Source organism: Seriola aureovittata, chromosome 17 (assembly GCF_021018895.1).
Source record: "Seriola aureovittata isolate HTS-2021-v1 ecotype China chromosome 17, ASM2101889v1, whole genome shotgun sequence".
Lineage (NCBI taxonomy): Eukaryota > Metazoa > Chordata > Actinopteri > Carangiformes > Carangidae > Seriola > Seriola aureovittata.
In genome coordinates this window covers 16,628,673-16,650,076 of record NC_079380.1, presented here as the reverse complement: position 1 = coordinate 16,650,076, position 21,404 = coordinate 16,628,673, and the positions used below count along the sequence as shown (strand labels likewise).

The 21,404-nt window shown below is 43.2% G+C and overlaps 1 protein-coding gene across 16 annotated transcripts in view; it reads right to left on the bottom strand.

Moving 5' to 3' along the window:
* The window catches only part of cacna1aa (calcium channel, voltage-dependent, P/Q type, alpha 1A subunit, a), an 85,843-nt gene that overhangs the window by 4,628 nt on the left and 59,811 nt on the right, over positions 1–21,404 (bottom strand). For 5 of the 16 annotated variants that reach the window (XM_056402541.1, XM_056402528.1, XM_056402534.1 and 2 more), the window contains 12 exons: positions 21,163–21,313; positions 20,518–20,645; positions 18,690–18,786; positions 12,706–12,820; positions 11,985–12,092; positions 10,677–10,780; positions 8,497–8,612; positions 8,257–8,389; positions 6,083–6,196; positions 4,429–4,467; positions 1,962–2,178; positions 1,356–1,639 (listed from right to left, as the gene is read on the bottom strand). In XM_056402541.1, coding sequence (XP_056258516.1) covers positions 1,356–1,639; positions 1,962–2,178; positions 4,429–4,467; positions 6,083–6,196; positions 8,257–8,389; positions 8,497–8,612; positions 10,677–10,780; positions 11,985–12,092; positions 12,706–12,820; positions 18,690–18,786; positions 20,518–20,645; positions 21,163–21,313 — 1,606 coding nt within the window. The remainder of the gene's footprint in view (positions 1–1,355; positions 1,640–1,961; positions 2,179–4,428; positions 4,468–6,082; positions 6,197–8,256; positions 8,390–8,496; positions 8,613–10,676; positions 10,781–11,984; positions 12,093–12,705; positions 12,821–18,689; positions 18,787–20,517; positions 20,646–21,162; positions 21,314–21,404) is intronic. The other 11 variants (XM_056402530.1, XM_056402544.1, XM_056402540.1 and 8 more) reach the window with 9 other exon arrangements.

Genomic DNA, 21,404 nt, shown 5'->3' with positions numbered 1-21,404 from the left:
ATAAAGCAGAGTCCACATAGAAAAGCAAGAAAAGACAACAAGAACCACAGCAATGATAAGAATAAAAGCACGAGTCATAATGTAAGCGGAGGAGAGGAAGGTAGAAATGAAAGGCATCAAAAAGTAACAGAGCAGATGTGGATAAAAAAGATGAGTTTCCAAACAGCACCATACATAGAGAAGCAACATGTCACGCAGAGGAAAGAAAACAAAAGACGACAGGAGAAAAGAAGGGTAAAGGGTTGATTTCTGGAGCAACAAATGTGGCACAGGATAAATATGGTGACTAAGCATACATAAAATGTATTTGGTTTTAAATTGTGAGTGGCCTGTGTGATATGTATGCAACATGCAGAGTTCTAAAAAGTTTTTTTTCCCAAATGGGAGAAACCAATTCTTCCCGTTTGAAGAGAATTAGTCCTCCTTTGCAATAATTTTCAAGTTATAACATAAAAATTCAATACACACGGCTGAATGTTGTGCATCACAAAAGCAGATGTAGATTGTACCTTATTGTTTCACATTGTGACAAATATTCTAAAATGTTGTCAGTAATGTGCTCGGAAGACTATGTTTTAAAAGGAAAAATAGCGTAGGGGGTGGGGGTGTTGGGTGGGGGCGGGCGGGGAGGGTTGTGGGGGGTGTGGGGTAAGGGACATGAGAGAACATTAGCAGTCCAAAAACATTGAGGCAGGGTAGATAGGGACAGCAGTCAGGTACTCAAATATACATATTTATGCATATTTGTTCGGTTGTTGGAACAATGACTTAATTTAAGAAACATTTACTTGTACTCACATGATTATACCCACACTAATGCATATGTTTGTGTGCATGTAGTCAAGAGTCAAAGTCAAGAGTATATGTACATACAAATGAACTTATAGGGTACATACTATCATTGTCATTTTGAACACAACTCTCTGTTGTTGAGGAACACAACATGTCTTGGCCTCTAATTTGAGGGGAGAGTAGTCTAGTGTACTACAATAACTCTTTGCCACTCGATTATGTCATCATATCAAACATCTTTATGGTACCTTCAGTGTCCTTTCCAGAGGTTTTACAAATAACTCAGAGATCTGTTTGCCAGTTGGCTATCACAGGCAGCAATGTGCTCAAAGTTGAACACTATGAGGGGAATTGTCATAACAAAAACCAGAAACAGTGCAGTCAACCCAGCTCTGACGCATGGTCTTTCATCCCCGCCAGAGCATTATAATTTCAGATTGCACCAATTAACCACCATCAAACTAGAGGCCCATGTGTGACAATGTATTCCACCACTGCATTTTGTATTAGTAAGCAATACAAGCAATTAAACACTACATGCACACAAGTACCCAGAAGCCCACCTGTCTGTGTGTCATGCACTCGCGACCCTCGCTGGGCGATCGTGACCAGCGCCGGTCCCTTTCTCTCTCCCTCTCCCGGTCGTGCTCTCTGTCACGGGAGTGCCTGTGTCCGTACTCGCCCCCTCGCTCTGCTACGTAGCGCTCTTTGTCCACAGAGCCATGGTGGTGGTGGTGATGGTGGTGGTGTTTACGGTCTTTGGACCGGCCACGATCTCTGTCACGATCCTTGTCTTTGGATGTGAGGTCGCCTGACTGGGTGGTTGTGCTCAGGTCTGTGCCCAGGCCTGATGGTGGAGTTTATCACAGTTATCATTGGGGCTATGTGTGGTGGAAACACTAAAGATTGCAATGATATTACATAACATTATGACAACATTTAAAAGTAATGGGTACACAAAACTAAAAACTAAAAAGACATTTTTCAGTCATTCATATGTACTTAACTTCCCGCAGAGAATACATTTGAATTTTAAAGGTGAGATTGTGTTCCTGTTTTGTCATAATATTGCTTCCACACTGTGTAACTGTGTTAATGTGGCATATGTCAAACCATAACATTATTGCTTTCTATATCTATGGTTGATGTGTGTATGTAGTCTTTCCTACCTGTATCAGCCTCCGTGTAACGACAGAGGGACCTTTCAGACGCCCGGTGACTCCGGTCTTTTCGTCGGTGTCCGTGTCTGGAAGTTCTCCCCTCCTCAGGTATAACACGCTCCATGTTGTAGTCGTCTGCCGCTCCTTTGTCTCTGTGGCCACGCCCGGACCTGCTGTGGCCCAGCGACGAGGCCGAGCGTTTCATGGGACTGCTGTCATTGATGGTCTAAGAGAGAAAGAGAGAGACCGCCGAAAGAGGGAAGGAGAGAAAGGAAGAAAGGCAAGGAGAGGCGTTTCCTTTGATTGTCAGGTTGGTGTTTTCTGTGAGCTATGGGGTAAGAGACACTATGTATATGTGTCTATGTGTGCATGTGTGTGAATGGGGTCTGTTTATTGAACTGTATGCAAACCCCCCCACCCTCCTTCCTCCCATATCCCATCCCATATCATAAACTCCCACATTAGTAATAATGTTCCAATCATGCTATTTCAAAAATATAGACATTGTATACAATTTATAGGGCAGGGGTCGGCAAAAAGCAGCCAATGGGCCAAATTTGGCCCTTCATCACAATTATTTAGCTCCTACAAGAAAAAATGTTTTTCAGCATTTTTCATTAATCCACTGTAGAAAGATGGAAAGACATGTCATATCCGTAGTCTTAATGACCCATTTAATATTGAAAGTCGTTATTATTATTAATATTATTATATATTATTATTATTATCACCAATAAACCCTTATTCTGCACCAGGTTTTAATGTGAACAGCTCCTGGTGCTGAAATAAAGTCTATTTAAGTTACCAGATAAATAACAGATGCCTAATAAAAATTCTTTGAGATATTCCTTTATTTATTTAATTCTTTATTTCAAACACATTTAACTCTATAACATTATTTAGTAAGAAAAATCTACTATACATGATTATCCATCTTAGAGAGTGACATATGTTTCTTATTTTTAGTTACATAAATACTTATGTGAGCTTTCACTCTGCTAGGTTCATGGGAGACCTAATGAATCGGTCAGATAGATAATATCTGATCCTTCAATGTTCATCAGAAGTTTAAGTCCATGTATTTAAGGGGCTTTAAGTTTGACCTTGACTGCTGCTTGCCCAGGACTGGACTGATACACCTAACAAACAGTATTATTACTCTTTTTCCAGATGAAAAAAAAATTCACACCATAGGCATGTGTGAGTGCACCTGTAAAACTGTGCTACTCCCCAAATGAACAGAGTTAAGAAACCTGGGTCAGGGCTCAAGCTACAGCAATTGCCGACCCCTGATGCAGAGGAATAAAAAAGTATACAAGAAAAACAAAAAGAATAAAAAGAATTAAAATAAAGAGATGATGGCAAACGGCCATGCCTTCCATGCTTCTGTAACTTGCTTTATAAAAGAAAAAAAGGGTCAGAAGGGTCAGTACGACTTGCAACACTCCTCCATCCTAACCATCCGTTAAACCCCGTGAACATGGCACATTCCAGGCTGCACTATTTCTACTCTGTCTCAGCGTGCTTTCCTCCAGCCATGCAGGTACATAGGGGTTGTCCTGAGTCCTAAACCCACATGAGAACTTCCTCCTGCAGTGCTGAGGCCTCATGCTCTGAGATCGGACAGCAGGACAGAGCCTATGGTGCCACAAGTAGCTGACCTGGGCATGTAAACCATATCAGGCTACTTCAGTGCTAGATCCTTTTGGCAGCTGACCTCTCCAAGTTTTCCAGTTATAGTGTATGAGACAAATTCACTGGCAGATGACAGGTCAGCAGACGTGTATAAAACACCAGATTATCTGGCCTTATAGGAGTAGCACTGAGAATCCCAACAACATATCCATTTATACACACACATACGCAAATCATTCCTCTGTATTCATTACTCACTCACTCACTCACTCACTCACTCACTCACTCACTCACTCACTCACTCACTCACTCACACACACACACACACACACACACACACACACATTTCAACAAATTCCGTGCATGCAGGTGGGCAGGTGTAAATGGACACTTGGACACAGACGGGGAAACATTGACAACATCATTATAGACGAGCACAAAAGCATGAAGACATAAAGCAACAAAGCACTAGCAGCAGCAACAGCAGCTGAAAGAGAGAGAGAGAGAGAGAGAGAGAGAGAGCGAGAGCGAGAGAGAGACAGAGGCCACAAGACAGTGGCAGTGACTGTTGATGATAAGAGGGGACGTGCACAGTTCAGCCCAGTTCCAAACTGGGCTAAGGATTCTGGGATCAGTTTGGAAGCTGGGCTGGCATCAGGGTTGGTCATGCTATAAAAGGTTATCCTTATAAATTCTACAGAACCCCCTGCCCTAGAAATGATAAAGACACAACATGAAGACATGACTAATGAGGAAAACAAGACGTTTCAGGAGTGTGTGAGAGTGAAAGGGAGAGAAAAAAAGAGAGAGTGAGACGAGACAGGAAGGACAGGGTACATACACTGAGGTTACTGCCACGTTGTTTTCCTCTCCTCCGCTGCTATATGAGCACAGATAAGACACACACACGCACACACACACACAGAGCCACAAATATACCAAAGGTGTGGTCACACATGGAGCATCCATATAGAACCAGGAAGGGAGGAAAAGGAGAGGGAGAAGGATAAAAGTAAGGGAGACAGGGATGGATTGATACAGAATGAAAAAGAAAGGGGAAACAGAGGAGTACAAGTAAGAACCAAAGAGTGTTAGTTGGAGGTTTAACCCAAAAAGAGATGGGGGTGCAACAGTGAAGAGAGGAAAGAAAGAGACAGAAAGAGAAAGAGGGACAGAGAAAGAGAGTCTGATTAGACACTGAAGCAGCAGTGAAGGTGGAAGAGAAAGACTTACCACAGACACTGGTGGTTGGCGCCAAAACAGTGTTATATAGACAAGGTCACAATGAAAATGCTTGATCAACGGCACCACGGTCACAACAGCAATGAGGACAATCAGCAAAATACACGCACAAATGGATATGCATATTCAAAAACAGACACACACACAATTACAATCAACTCAAACGGTAAACGACAATGTGACAGGAACAGTGTGAGATTCAGGGCACAGAGACCAGTGAGAGCACAGAAAAACTGCAGCACCTGCAGCAACATGTACTGTACACAGCACACACACGCACACACGCACGCACACATACATACATGCGCGCACACACACACACACAACACACACACACACACACACACACACACACACACACACACACACACACACACACACACACAAACATTTGTAACACACAATGTCATGCTGGTTCCAGTCCTGGTTGGGAAAAAAAACAAGCTCCCAAAAGTCAAAAAGAGTTCAGCACCTTTGATAGGAAGGAAGAGACAGTTTAGTATAAAAACAACAACAAAAGATAAAGAAATCAGGGTTTTGATTAAAAAAAAAAAAAAAAAAAAAAGAGGAATTAATGGGGGGAAGAGAAGTGCATCTGCATCTATGTGATGTGTGTGTGTGTGTATGTGTATATGTGTGTGTGCATGCGCTCACGTGTATATGTAAATCTGTTGTGTGCATATGACAACCAGAGCACTCACCGGAATATGAAACAATATAAAATGGATGAGTGTGTTACATGGAAAACGGGACGACCACAGTTAAAACTCTTCATGCAGGTGGGAGGATGAGAGGAAGAGAAAGAGAGAACAGGAGAAGAAGAAAATAATAAAGGAACACAAGGTCTGACTTTGCCTCGCTGTGTTCCTTCTGAATTCAAGTTTGGAGTTCAGCATTTCAGCAAAACATTTCCATGTTTTAGCCAGAAATACTGTCATGACAGGACAGCCCATATGATGGTAGTCACATTACTGGTTGCTCTTTAGCTAAAACGTAACCATGTGACCCAGTGTAGACTGTAACCCAGTACCAAACCAGTCATAGTAGGCATTTGTCAATTGTGGTTTTAATTTTCCAGAAATCCCTTGAACCCTGCTAAACTTACTCCAACATGGATTCAAGTAACCACAGCAACAAGTCTTTAAGCAACGAGTCAGACCTTTTTGAATTTGATCTTTTCAAACAAAAGGAGATGAGGAACATATACGATGGGAAAAATAGAGGGAGAGTGGAAAAGTGAGAATGCTGCTCACTTGGTTGTCGCCTGGGAGGCGGGGCATGGAAGCGGCCCTGCCATGGCCTTCCATTGGTGGAAAGTGCTCAGTATCCGAGTAACCATCCTGCCCCATCTCTCTCATCTCTACCGTCTGCAAACAGAGCAGGAGAGCAGGAGATGGTGTGACTGGCTGCCATGAAAACTGACAGGGAGTAAGGGAGTTGGGGGGGGTAGGTGGGAAAGTTTGTTATCCAAAGAAAGCAGAGAACTGAGGGTCTCAGAGAGGTAAAAGTAGTCAGTGGGAGAATTTGGTGAGTGAGGTTTGTGTATGGTGAGTGTCTTTGCCTTTTTTTTCTTTATTTGCTGTTTTAGTTTTAAATTGTGAGATGAATGGGAAAAAGGATATCCAGTCTTATGTGGATAAGACTATGAGTATATTCCAAATAAAATTTAATTTGGTATTTGCAGAGGCTGCTGTCAAAAATTGAGCTGCAAGCAAATGCTGGCATACTCACTGGAAGGTGAAGATTCTCTGTCTAATGGCATGTATGCCAGATGGAGGAGCCTGTGAGTCACAGCAGGAATGGATTTGAGAGGAAAATCATATGCAGCCCAAAGGATATATGAAAAACACAACTGATCAGATGACAATGTTGACCAGGTGAAGGCACTGATACATCGTAGGGATTAAATAAGGTTGTGTAAAAATGAGAACAACCTTGAATGTTTTGGTCACAAACCATGCAAATCTTCCCGTGCAAATATGTCACATTCGATTTTGTTTGGAGTTCACCTTGAGAAGTGGAGCTGAATCTGGCAGCTGGGGCTGTTGGCTTGGCCTTTTCTTGCTTAGCTGCAGGTGTGTGAACCTTTTTTCTTTTTTTTTTTTTACTGTTGTTTGAGTGCCAGCTATTTCATCAGGTCAATTTAAACTAATTGTTACAAATAACATATAAAATAAAACAAACTCAAAATGCACAACCACTTGCAGCATATGCTTGCTGCCCATTGGCTCAGTCAGTACTTTAATGTTTGGGTAGTGCTTTTACTGCAAAGGCTTTTGTTGTCTCATATTGCCTGATGTTGTTTTATTGATTTGATTTGCTTTGGATCTAGCTAACAGCAGGCCATCATTCAAATTGGTTTGCAAGAAGCCGACAGCCACTCTCTTCTATCCAACTTTAAACTTCTCCAGACCTCTGTTGACTGATATGGAGAAATGTTGATGTTGTACGGCCGACTGATACAGAGACCTGTCAGCCCCTCGAGGAGGTCCACAAGCAGAGAGGTGTAACAGCATGAAGACAGAGACACAAATCACTCGGAGGACAGAGGCGAGATAGACTCCGAATGAAATGTGAAAACATACAGTGGAGGAAGAATTCATTATAAGATTGAAAAATTGCATAAAAACACGGGTTTGAGGGATGGAGCCAATCAAAGAAAGGTCAACGCCATATCATGGGTAACTTAAGAATCGAGGTAAGACAGATTGCAAGAAATGAGAATGACCTACTGCGTGGAAATTATAAAGGCAACAAGGCAGCAAGGATGGGACAGTATGAGCTCTCAACTTCTCTATTTGATGTACACAGAGGACAGGGAACAGAGAGAGGATAGATTTTCTCTGTGTTAATCATGTGATGAAGAGTTGTCCAGTCCATATTCATGAGTATGAATAGGCCTTTAACAAAGACTTATTTACTGCAGAGAAGCTGGAAATTATACAGTACATGCAGTATTTAGGAAGAAACTACTGACCAGGGTACCCTCAACCTTATGCATAAGATAATATTGATGTTATTGCTTGGACTGGAAGGGACTGTGAAACAAGAGACAAGAATCAAGTCAATGCCTTGCTCAACAATATGTTGCTCTATTTCTACTTTGACCTCAGTTATAATGACGGAGAAAACAAACCTGATGTCCCCGTGGCTTTATCTAATTCCAATAAAGAGATGGAGTTGCAATCTGTAGCTGCATGATGATCACAGTTTATTTTACCTTTAAAGTGTCCTCAGCAGTTCTTTGGGTTTGGTTCATTTGGTAGTAATGACATGACAAGTCAAAACAAATGTTGAATGCATCGAGTGTTTGTACTTGTTCACACAAACTTGGTATATGACAGGGATGTAATTTATCTGTATTGTGTGTGCGTGTGCGTGTGCATGTGCGTGTGTGTGTGTGTGTGTGTGTTTATGAGCTTTCTACCTGAGAGTTGGTCATGCTTCCCAGGCCATCCTCAGGGTGTCCCTCAGGACTCCAGCTGCCAACTTTCTCGGACATCTCCTGAGCACGAGCCGTCACCCATGAATGGCTCTCCGGGAGCCCCCCCTCCACTGGCCTATGGCGCGCGCACACACACACACAAACACCCACACATATTTTCCTTAACTGCTTTCAACAAACCACCTTCTGTATCGTCAAACACGCCAGCAACATCCAACTCACAGGCTGTTGACAGTCTCTGTTGTCTCAGGTGGAGGGAGGGCGTTGTTAAGACCCGGGCCACCATCCTGGGCGGGGGAAGTTTGCTCCACGCGCTGAAACAGTAATGGCGTTCGATTCTGTGTGAGATATACAACATGGCCGTTGCCAGCTATCAGGCAGACTGACAGGGAAATGGGGGGAAAACGGGCAGAGCAGGAAAAGATGTAGAGAGGGGGCTGTTGGCTGAAGCAAGGCAAGGCAAAAGAGGTGATGGGAGAGGAATACATGGGGTGCTCCTGAGCAACTGATGCCTAGCAGCTAGCTGGAGAAAGAGATGGGTGCATTCTGGGACCTAGAAACCCTGTGAGGCATCCAGGTCCAGGACTCTAACCTCTGAAGACCAAAAAGGAAGTGGAAGTCACCCACTTTCATCTGATGATCAGTTGTCATCTGATGATGAGTTTAAATCTTGTAATATTGATAGAGAATGCTGAAGAACACATATTTCCAAAAAAAAAAACCCAGAAGAAAACATGTTTCCACAGCAGTAGCAGTAGAACTGGAAGTGTTAAAGAGGGGAGCAATCAAAGAAGGGCCTTGTTCAAAGCAGGGAAAGAGGACATCATGGCAGATAAACACTGCAACAATCCTGTGGGGGGGAACATACAGCAGGTGAAATGCATGATGGATCAAGTCAAATATGAAATGCTACATTCAGTCATTCATTGATTATTCATCCACTTAAGAAGTTGCAACAGTGCTAACTGATAACCACCTTTCCCAATTTCAGTGGTCATTAACCTGTTACACATGCAAGTTGGATTAAAAAAAACTTCAGGAAATGTCAAATTTTATCTTTCACATTATAATTTCCAATTTTAAACTTAGAATGGCTTTTTTTAATGAGTTATTTTCTCCTTTTTCCTCTCATTTATTCAAATCCAAACTGTGGCAAATCTCCCAATGTCAAGTACAGTATGTCAAGCACATGTAACACTTTGGGACTGTTGTGTGATAAGTGATCTGCACTAATGACATCTTTGGATTGTGAAACTGTGTCTCACACTGTGTGTTGCTACAAAATATGGTCGCACTTTCCTTTTGCCCAGGTCAAGACATGCAGCAGCCTGCAATGCAGTGGGTGGAGTGGGGAGGAGAGATGGTGATGTATAGCATGTGTTGGGAGCGAGGGGTGAAATAAGTGGAGTAAGTGAGAAAAATGGTCCGAGTGTGGAGCACTGCATGTGGCCAGAGGACTGTGAGGGAAGGAGGAGGGAAAATGATACATGAGAAAGCGAATCTGATGTTTGAGAGGCAATGTATCTTTACATTAAAAAAAAAAAAAAGGTTGATGAGTGCTCTCCAGAGCATGCAAATGTTTATGGTCAAAGCTGGCTGCATAAACCTGGTAAGGACCATTAAATTTAAGTTCAAATAAGATATGATCTCATGATCTCAATAACTTCAGCATGTATTAAGATGAACTACAGCTAAATAAATGTAGAGGGTGGTCATCTCTGTCAGTGAAAGCTCTTTAATCAAGGGGGCAGTGTGCTAACTAAAGGGTCATGCACAGTGCTAACAGTGCAAGGATACAAGCATGGATGAGGGGGAGTGAGGAGGTACAGTATCTTTACAAGCAGTCGACACAAGGAAGAATCCAGCTCAGTGACAGGGGTCCCATGATGCTGAGGTATTGCCACCTTTGGGGCTGTGACAACATTTCAGCCTGCAAACAAAACCCTGTGTTCGCAGGCATATAAGCTGCTAAAAAAAAAAAAAACAGCATGTAGGTATAATCATCTCCTAAATTACCATTTCAAATTTTGTGAAAGTAATTCTCCTCATGAAGTATGTTAGCATTTTTCCTGAGTAATGCTGAAATTACTGTAAAAATAATAAGTAACAAACCTTGCCCAGCAGGTGGCAGCAGTGTTTTGTTGTTAGCAAAGAAGCACTGCATATAAGAGATTGCAGATTGCATTAGACTGTAAAGGTTTGTCTTCACCCCCTGCATGCCATTTTTAGATGACTGAATGAGGACTCATCCCTGATCTGGACAGGGGTTGTCACAACCCAGGCTTGTATGAACGGGGCAACATCCCTGCAGCCTTTATTTCAGTGCACGTCAGTCTGCCTTCAACTTTAAAGGGTCGGATGCACGTCGAGTAGAGGGCTATTGTCCTTGTGACAGCAAATACCTGCTCATCACGAAGAGCCTGCGAGCGCTTGATCTTGCTCTGGCGGTAGTACTCCATGATCATCATGGCAGCGTAGATTTTCCCCACTGTCAGGTCTGTCGCTGCTGAGAGAATGACAAGTTACCCTGCAAGATTAGACCCTTTGGTATGGACCCTGAGCGCGAGGAATGGTAGAAAGGGGTGAGGCATGCACACAGAAAAACACTCTTACACTCACAAATCTCACATACACATGAACACTGAGCAAATGGTCTTTTCACAAACAGATTATTATTATTATTATAATTATTATTATTATTATTATTATTTTAAACCTTATCTTACTTTTGAAAAGGACCTTTGTTTAACTGTATTTAGCATAGATATTTGTCACAGTTAAAATCTTGTAATCAAAGCATTGCATGGTGATATACTGTGGTATAATGCTTGGCATGGAATACCAAACAACAAAACAAAATGCGGTATCTCTAGGAATTTGTAATCACATGATCACAACAGTCAACACAAATTTAACCAACCAAGTCATTAAAAATCAAAATCTGTGATATCCAGTTATGACTGAATATGACTTTAGACTTGGTTGCAAATTTTATGCTCAATACATAATCAATTTCCCAGCTCCAAGCTATATTAATAGCAAATATCATGCACTACACAAACTAAAGCAACTACTGTTTTGTGCAACTAGGTACCTGTGCACTTGTCAGTGTAATTACCACTTAATAAATAAACACTTTTTCTATCACATATGGCCAGCCACCTAGTGCACAGAGCCGACTGCCCCTGGAGTGAAAAGACATCTATAGAGAGTTGATCTATAGTTGGGCACCCTCTGATCTCAGGCACAGACAAGTGGGGTCTGGAACTGGTTGTGGTGGCTGAAAGAAAAAGGTGTGGTATTGTGTGTGTGTGTGTGTGTGTGTGTGTGTGTGTGTGTGTGTGTGTGTGTGTGTGTGTGTGTTTGTGTATGTATGTGTATATAGTTGTTTTGTGTCTAACATGCAGGCTGTGTGTGAGCTGGTTTGTGCTTATCTTAACTGCACACAGTGCTTCTGTTTGCGTTTCTTGATGCTCATATAATTATAATCTTCACAGATTACAGGTATGTGGGTGTGTATGTGTGTGTGTGTGTGTGTGTGGGGGGGGGGGGTGTGCCAGCTGATTCAGAGGGTGCAGCAGTGACAGAGACTGGCTGAGAGAAGCGGTCCTCAGGTGGCGTGAAGAGAAACAACGTTGGAGCACTGGGTGGCACAGGGTGGCTGCATCCAAGCCGTGTTGCTGCGCCCGCACCCACACTCTGCAACTTACACTTGTGCGGCGTAACCAGCAAATCCAGAGTCTTTTGGGAGAGGTTGGGCCAGATTGCCATCATCTCTTTCCTCAGCTCTGCGTCCATCTGGTGCTTGTCAATACCACCTGGGCATATTCAACAAACACACGCATGCACGCACACGCATGCACGCACACACACACACACACACACACACACACACACACACACACACACACAGACAGAAACACACACAGATACACGGACACCCATGCCCAAGTACATAGACACACATAAATTCAGACACATGAACATGCACATACACAAAATGAACATTGTTCAAACACACACAAGTGCACACAAATCATTCATACCCATTCATATTGACACAAAAAGGTATAAGAGAGGACACACAAACATGAAAACAAACACAAACAGAAAAAATTAGTAAGGTAATAATAATAGCTGTGATCAATTTATAATTGCAGTAGTAGCTGTACACAGGCTGAGAGACCCTTGATTCCACAGGATCTCAACCCTCAGCTTCACACACAACTCAGCAACATGCTACACACATGATCTACTGTCATAAAAAGCACACTGTACTCAAGATACAACAGGAGAAGCATCAGGAAGAGCTGGAGGTTTCTGGGTTCACAGCACAGAAATTGCAGACAGCGCTGCAGTACAGGGGAAATAAGAAGAAGCTGAGGAAAGCATGTGAAAATCAGACCAAAGGAGGTAAGAGGGATTCCAAACCTTCCGTACCCTTGGCGATCTTGATGTCCAGCGCTGTGCGGATCAAGGCCATGAGGGTGGAGTTGAAGTGGACCGTGTTGTCGTCGGCCACAGGCAGATCCATACGTAGCAGTCTCTGTTGGAGAGCCAATTGGGGCAAGTGGTGAGAAAATCGGGAAGTGGGGTGGCACGTATGTGGAACCTCCAGGTGATGGGGAAGGGGGGGGGGGGTGAGTTTTGGGCAGGAAGGGGAGAGGGAGCGAGGACAAGAGAGGGGTTTGGGTAAAGGAGATTGAGGGAGTAGTGCATACCATCTGCAGCAGGCTCTTACTCTGTATGTCTGCCTGTAACAACTACTCAGCTACAGTGGCACACATATTTGAATTTTAGTGCAGAAGTGACACCAAATTCACATGTAGAGATTCAAAGATTTTGTGCTGTTTCTGATATGAAAGGACCTTTGAGTGCCAAGGTGATTAATCAAAACTTTTATTCAAATTTATCCCCGTCTTATATATTCATTTCATAACTGTCATGTTGTTTATGTATGTTCTTGAAGTCCCAGGCTGGTTAAATCTGCTTTATTGAGCCTTCAATGCGAAAATACGAGGACAGGCTGAGCAGCAGCTACTATACACAGCTCCCCCTAGGGGTTTGGAGGTTCACAGTGAAAACAACAGAGACCAGATGATAAACCAATACACCAAAAACAGCTGAGGGACTGATATAAGGAAGGGGAACACTTTGGTTTTTGTGTATTGGTTTGATCCTTTACAGGTCTTGTTGGTTTATAATAGAAACAGACGACACAGAGACACACACCAATTCACAGATGACAGAGTGACGTTCGTGTGTGTTTGGTGACAGAAGACGGCGACAACCCAGACATGCAGCAAATCATGCTTCCCCCCACATCCCGATTGAATGCCTTCTCCTTTAATCCGTCCATGAAAACTTTTTAAAATCTCTACTCCCCCCAAAATCCCTCTTGCACATCCCACCCTCATGCGGCATGCGATGCGCACACAATATGCCTCACAGGACAAGCAGCTGCGCAGCCGTACACAGAAAGCATCCTCTGTTGACAACATTAAAATGAATTTGTGGGTTATTTTAACGTGGCTGTTCTTTGAGGGAATAAGAAAATTTGTAGACGATGGGGCTAGGCTGAAACGATAGAGCAGCTAGCTCTATCACTAATCAATCCGATGTCTAATGTGTGAGAAATGGGCACAGACTTAGAGGTTAATAGGTGAGAGAGAGCAGCATTCTGTGGAAAAAGAAAGAAGGAGAAACAAAAAAAAAAAAATGGCCACCATGGAAGTGTTGTTTGGTTCTATAAGATCCATGATTGTTCAGGTGACCGTAATCCAAGTGTATATAGGAAATATGAGGTGAAAGGAAATGTTTATTCTGGCAGAAAATAGATATAAGAGTTGGAAGGGAAAGCTAAGGCTTAAATAAAAAATCAATAGGTTGTGAGCTGGAGCATGTAAAGAGAAAAGGTGACCAAAAATAGACAAACAGAAGACAAAACAATGTGGAGAGAGAAAAAGAGAAAAGAAAAAAAAAAAAAACATCACCACACTTAGTCTGCTGTGTCTGTAAGAAAGCGGTCCTGCCTGAAGGCTCTGCTGTCTCTCTTCAGGACAGAGAAGACTGAAGGTTAAAAGCAGTGGAGCTGGATGGGTCATTGTTCTGTGGACTGGTTGGAAGGTCAAAGTTAAGGTTTGGATTTTTCTCATTGGCAAGGTGCTTAGGGAAAGTGGTAAGGGAAGTAAAGGCATAAACAGGGAGATGACGACTTTCTGGAAAACTGTTCCAGTAATAATTATCAAGGGGCAGATTAATATGTTTGGGAGGTTTTGCCAAAACCAGGCATGAAAAGCATGTGAGGTTGTTGAGCAGGGGAGATTGAGGGTTTAACTTCGAGTTCAGGGAGGAGGCTTTTAGGAAAACAGTTTGGGGGTAAAACTAAGAGGATAAGGAAAGAAAGAGAGCACATGATGTAAGGATGGACAGTGCCAGGGGTTTGGGGTTAAAAACAAAAATATGATTTACTAAGAAAGAGACAGAGCTAGAGTTGCAAAAGCCTGGGTTAAATAGTACATTTTAGATCACTCATCTGTAAATAATATAAAATGTCAGTACTATTTTCCCCAGGTCTGCTGGAGAAGGAGAAGGGATAAAGCAATGGTTGGCGATGGAGTGATCTCCTGTGCCTACAGGCTGTTTGGCCGGCTGCCCCCTGAGGCTCACAGTGATCTGCCAATGATGTGTCATGGATCTGTCAAGCTGATCACAGGAGGAGTGACAGGAATGTCTGGTCACATGAAGGTAAATTTGTTGTTATCATTCTGCATATTTCTATTCCGATAACAATTTGTGCGCAATGAATTGTGCCTGTGTTGTGTATATGACAGACAGGGGCGTGTTCAGGAGGGAGAGGGAGGAGGAGGAGGAGGAGGAGGAGGAGGAGGAGGAGGAGGAGGAGGAGGAGGAGGTGGTGGTGGTGGTGGTGGTGGTTAACGGCCATGCAGAAGGCAGGTGAGGAAGTGTGTATGTGCGGGGAGGGGAGCAATATGCAGAGATGAGGGGGGGCTGGAAACAGAATAGAACTGCATTGACGACAGAACCAAAGGACAAAGAGAAGATTGGACTTGCAGATAGAAAAGGCTGCTTGGGGGCTTGGAGCTGCTACATGAAGGGTGACAGAAAAAGAACTGCTTCTGTATGGCAACCAAAGGCTCTCTGTGGAAAACACATCACTTACACAAGCCCTTCTGCTCTCTCTACCATGAGAAATAACAGAGAATATCTATGTGTAGGTTGATATGATCTAATTCTGTGTTTGTGTGTGTGTGTGTGTGTGTTTTGTGTAAATGTGTGTGTGTGTGTGTGTGTGTGTGTGTGTGTGTGTGTGTGTGTCTGCCCCATCCACAGGATGGAACGAGTCAGAGGACGTAAGTCTAGTGGACCTTCCAAGCCCTGCTGCACACGCATGCTTCCGTGTCAGAGTGTGTGTCTTCGGCAGCGTCACATGTTTGAAATGTTTGTTTATGATTAATATATTTGTACTTGGGTGTTTAAGAAGTTGCATTTAGTATACACTTACTACAGTCCTTCTATTTGCAGAGTAATATTGAACACTATTACATATTGATTGCAATGTGCATGTTTGTGTAAATGAGCTTGTGTGTCCATCGTACACGGTGCAAACGAGCTGAGAAGGTCCCTCTTTTCGTCCCCTCCTGTGGATACACGACCCACCTGACCCTGCAACCTAATTGTCTTGCTACCTCCACCCACCAATCCCACACCACCACACAACGCCACAACACCGATCAGCCCACCCCCACTTTCCACGAAAAGAAACAGAAACAGAACCAAAGAAACAACGACACTAAAGTTTACACCACGTTGAGCGCTTAAATCACTGGCCCCTCCCTCCTGCACACCCCAAACCCCCGCCCCACCCCGACACCCATAGGAGACTTGGGTGAAGATAGGGTCCTTTCTGACCTTGTAGGCCACCCGTGCCGGACACCTCTTCCCAAGGCCTAGTGGAGGACACATGTGCCTCAGCATGTCATACATTTCCCTGCAACTGATCCTGCCACTGCATCATCAGCCATCAGTGCCACCACCCCGTTAACAAAAGCACAAAAAAGGGAGAGACAAAGACATTGAGAGAGGGAGAACGAGAAGGAAGAAAAAAGGGCCAGTGAAAGAGAGATGGAGGAGACGATTGATTAGAGGATAGCGTTGAAAAGAGAAGAGAGGATCGCAGTGTCAGAGATTGAGAGAGAAAAGGGGAGGGAGAGAGAGAGAGAGAGAGAGAGAGAGAGAGAGAGAGAGAGAGAGAGAGAGAGAGAAGGGGAACAAAGCAAAGTAAAAAACAACAGAAAGACAAGGTTATTGGGCTGATTTTGGAGAGACTGTGGCCGTGTGGCTCCTCTGTGAGCTACAGTACTCTCTAACAGTTCGTCATGTCAAAAAAGAGAGGGAGTATATGACAGAGGGAGGGGAGACAACAGGAGGAAGATAAGGACTGGAATTTGAGAAGAAATTTTCTCTTGTAGTATCAAAAGACAATTCTGTGCAAGCAGGACAATAGTAAATACAGTATGTGTTTCGCAGTGTGTGTGTGTGTGTGTGTGTGTGTGTGTGTGTGTGTGTGTGTTTTGTGTAAATGTGTGTGTGTGTGTGTGTGTGTGTGTGTGTGTGTGTGTCTGCCCCATCCACAGGATGGAACGAGTCAGAGGACGTAAGTCTAGTGGACCTTCCAAGCCCTGCTGCACACGCATGCTTCCGTGTCAGAGTGTGTGTCTTCGGCAGCGTCACATGTTTGAAATGTTTGTTTATGATTAATATATTTGTACTTGGGTGTTTAAGAAGTTGCATTTAGTATACACTTACTACAGTCCTTCTATTTGCAGAGTAATATTGAACACTATTACATATTGATTGCAATGTGCATGTTTGTGTAAATGAGCTTGTGTGTCCATCGTACACGGTGCAAACGAGCTGAGAAGGTCCCTCTTTTCGTCCCCTCCTGTGGATACACGACCCACCTGACCCTGCAACCTAATTGTCTTGCTACCTCCACCCACCAATCCCACACCACCACACAACGCCACAACACCGATCAGCCCACCCCCACTTTCCACGAAAAGAAACAGAAACAGAACCAAAGAAACAACGACACTAAAGTTTACACCACGTTGAGCGCTTAAATCACTGGCCCCTCCCTCCTGCACACCCCAAACCCCCGCCCCACCCCGACACCCATAGGAGACTTGGGTGAAGATAGGGTCCTTTCTGACCTTGTAGGCCACCCGTGCCGGACACCTCTTCCCAAGGCCTAGTGGAGGACACATGTGCCTCAGCATGTCATACATTTCCCTGCAACTGATCCTGCCACTGCATCATCAGCCATCAGTGCCACCACCCCGTTAACAAAAGCACAAAAAAGGGAGAGACAAAGACATTGAGAGAGGGAGAACGAGAAGGAAGAAAAAAGGGCCAGTGAAAGAGAGATGGAGGAGACGATTGATTAGAGGATAGCGTTGAAAAGAGAAGAGAGGATCGCAGTGTCAGAGATTGAGAGAGAAAAGGGGAGGGAGAGAGAGAGAGAGAGAGAGAGAGAGAGAGAGAGAGAGAGAGAGAGAGAGAGAGAAGGGGAACAAAGCAAAGTAAAAAACAACAGAAAGACAAGGTTATTGGGCTGATTTTGGAGAGACTGTGGCCGTGTGGCTCCTCTGTGAGCTACAGTACTCTCTAACAGTTCGTCATGTCAAAAAAGAGAGGGAGTATATGACAGAGGGAGGGGAGACAACAGGAGGAAGATAAGGACTGGAATTTGAGAAGAAATTTTCTCTTGTAGTATCAAAAGACAATTCTGTGCAAGCAGGACAATAGTAAATACAGTATGTGTTTCGCAGTGTGTGTGTGTGTGTGTGTGTGTGTGTGTGTGTGTGTGTGTGTGTGTGTGTGTGTGTGCAGAGCAGGGCAGAGCTTGACAGCAGGCACCAAGCCGCTCCTGCTCGGACGAGGAGAGAGGGGAGGAAGAGGGAGGGGTGTCAATGCAGTTTCTGTCTTTCCCCCAACCCCCAAAAACCAAGAACAATGCAACACTACAGTGGGCAACCGTAGCTTGCTACATTATAGCCATGGCTCCACAGCAAGCAAAAGAAAAAGAATATTCGTAAAAAAAAAAACGATAAAATTAAAAAAGAATGATTTATTTTACAATGTGGTAAAACTTCTTAACGTGTATTTTTTTTTTCCATTTCACTTAGTGCATTTCACATGCTTCTCTGGGTGTCTGCATTGTCCCGCACATTCTCTCAGCAGTTCAGAATGCAATTTAATAATGGTGGAAAAGAAGTTGTAAAATTGAAATGAAAAAGAAAAAATAAATAAATAAAGCGGCATTCACTCCATTCCTGGATGCTGTGGCTAGCAAGTGTGGTTGAGAGATTTTGTTTGAATGGAAGTCAAACCTTGCAGGCCACCCTATGGGGGCATTTCTTGCCTAAGCCGAGAGGCGGGTCGATAACTCGTAATAAACTGTACATGTCCTTATAATGAATGCGCCCGCTGCAAGAAGAATACAGGGAGTTAAGAAACACACGCGCACACAGGAAAAACGCACACACACACACATTCACACAGACACACGTATCCAGAGAGAAGAGAGAACATTGGGAGGAAGAGCACAAGATTGACAAGTACACACAGTATCTGAAAATATCTTACAATATGTTTACTATAATTAACAGACTTTTTCAACACATCTACAACTGAATGCACCGTTGCAAACTCTACACGCACACACTCACACACACACACACACACAAATAATAAAGACAACACTTTACTGCATGCCACACATAGTTAAATGTGGTCCTTAGCACTGCCAATACAATTTCACTTTTCCAAAATCTTCCCCTCTATTATGTTTTTTTCCCCCATTCCCTTCCTTGGTGTGAAATCCCTTTCCTTCTTCTCTCTCCAGTCCAACCCCTGACTGGATGTGTGCACAATGTAATTAAGGAATTGCTAACAGAGTAGAAAAGCATGTGCTTGGGTAAACAGCTAAATGCTTAATAGCTGCTTGCGGTGCGCAGATCGCCTCCCTCTTAAATATGTGTTCAGTGTCGGCCATGTGTCTGTGTTCCCTGTCTTCTGTGTCCTGTGCAGCGGTGTCCATTTCATAGTCAGTAAGGTAGTGGTTGAAAAATAGCATGTTAGTTTAAAACACGAAAGGCAGTTTTCTCACAATTATGCAATGTACACTAAGGTAATGTGTTGATAAGAGGTAAAGAAAGATTTTTCCTTCTTTCTAAAAGTGATTTCTGATTTCTAAGGCAAACAATATATTTTTGCATGTTGTAGATAAGTCTAACCTTTGAAGATCTACAATCAGTTATTTAAGTCTCCCATTTTCTATGACAATCTTCATTTTCTTGATGTTATTTATCTGAATATAATTATTACCGCTCCATTCCCTCATTTCTCCTTCCTTTCCTTTTCCCATTCATCCTGTTTAGAGCTGTCTATGTGCAGTCTACAGGACAGCATGAGGGCAACACACAGGCACTGGAATACAGATACCATGAAACTTAGCATGTCTCCAGGAGATACTTAGGCTACAGAGTAATACAGGGGGAGTTTTGTTTGGAGTGTAGATGTTGCCACATGAAGTTTTTGGCAGTATGCAGATTCCAGAAAAAGGGAAAAGGTTTAAGGGTGTAAGGACAGTTTACAGAAAAGGGGAGGAAGAGGAGCAAAGGGGAGGAGGAGGGAGGGGTTGTACGGTGTTAGGGAGATAACCAGATGCCTGATGAGGTTATACTCAGATCCGTTACAGCCCCCTTGCAGCTATTAACTAGTTGACGCTTGTGCTTTGTTCATTTTCTGTCTTTCTTTGTGCCATTTAAAATACCATGTGCTGATGTTTTACCAAAAAAGGAAGCCACAAAACAAAAACAAAAAAACAGTCAGAACATTGTTGAGAAGTTCCTGCTTTCATTGCTTGGGCCTTGCTCTGTGTGAATAAGCATATTAAAACATGTACAAGAAACATACAATAAAGCATTTGATGTGTCTGAGTGTGAGGTTGTAAACAGTGTCTGTGTGGTTGTAAACACACAAGCACGAACAAAATGTGACAAGTTGACGATGTAAGTTTTGACTTCAAGATCGACAACGTGCAAACCAAACGTGTGCATGTAGTTCTGTGCAATGTGTGTACATAAGAATTACTGTTGTGTTTTCTTTTTTTATGTGTGTGTTTGTGCCCCTGAGGGCATGCACGTTACCACGCACCAGGCAGCAGGATCATACTCGGCCCATATCCTGACATACTCATCCAGGTGGTGAGGTCCCAGTATGGATGAATCTCTAGTCAGGTACTCAAAGTTGTCCATGATGACGGCTACAAACAGATTCAGCATCTGCACGTGTGCGCGCATGAAAAACACACATACACAAGCAGAAAGTTGAACAGCTGATGTTACAAGTGGAGCCAATCAAAACTGGTGTCAATAAATCACCAGTTTTATAATTATATTTTAAGGAATAGAAGCAGAACATGTTCAGTTGCTGTTGAAAATTACTGATTTTCTTTCCTTGCTGTGAGTAAGAGATGCAGAACAACCTGAGACAATGCAGAAGGGCAAATCTGATCAGGTCTTTGTTTAGATTAAAGACAAAATGAGAATGAGATTTTTTTCCCAATCTGGGCTCTTGAGATTTGGAATACCTTGCTAGAAGAGCTAGAGGAGCTTACACTGACAAAACAAGGCTTTCTCATAACACAACATTTTCAGGCAGGATCGAACGGTATAGAATTATTTTATAAACTCATGGACATGTTGCCACATGTGTGCAAAAAACAGAGTAAATATTTGATATGCATTTTACGCTTTCTGAATGGGGATGAAGCTGTTGGATTGAGTAGTATGCGCTCACCAAGAATGAACAGAAGAAGATGAAGGAAACAAAGTAGAGATAGGCAAACTGGCTGCCACACTCTGGCTCTGTGTTCCCTGACAGGAGGTCACACTCCTTACCCCCCAGACATGACAGCATGATCTCATGCCACGCCTCCCCTGTAGCGCTCCTACAAATACACAAAAAGATTCTTTGATTTGTGAAGTATTCGTCGGTGAGTATAAAGTCTACCACAACTGTAACAACTTTTGTTTCAGATG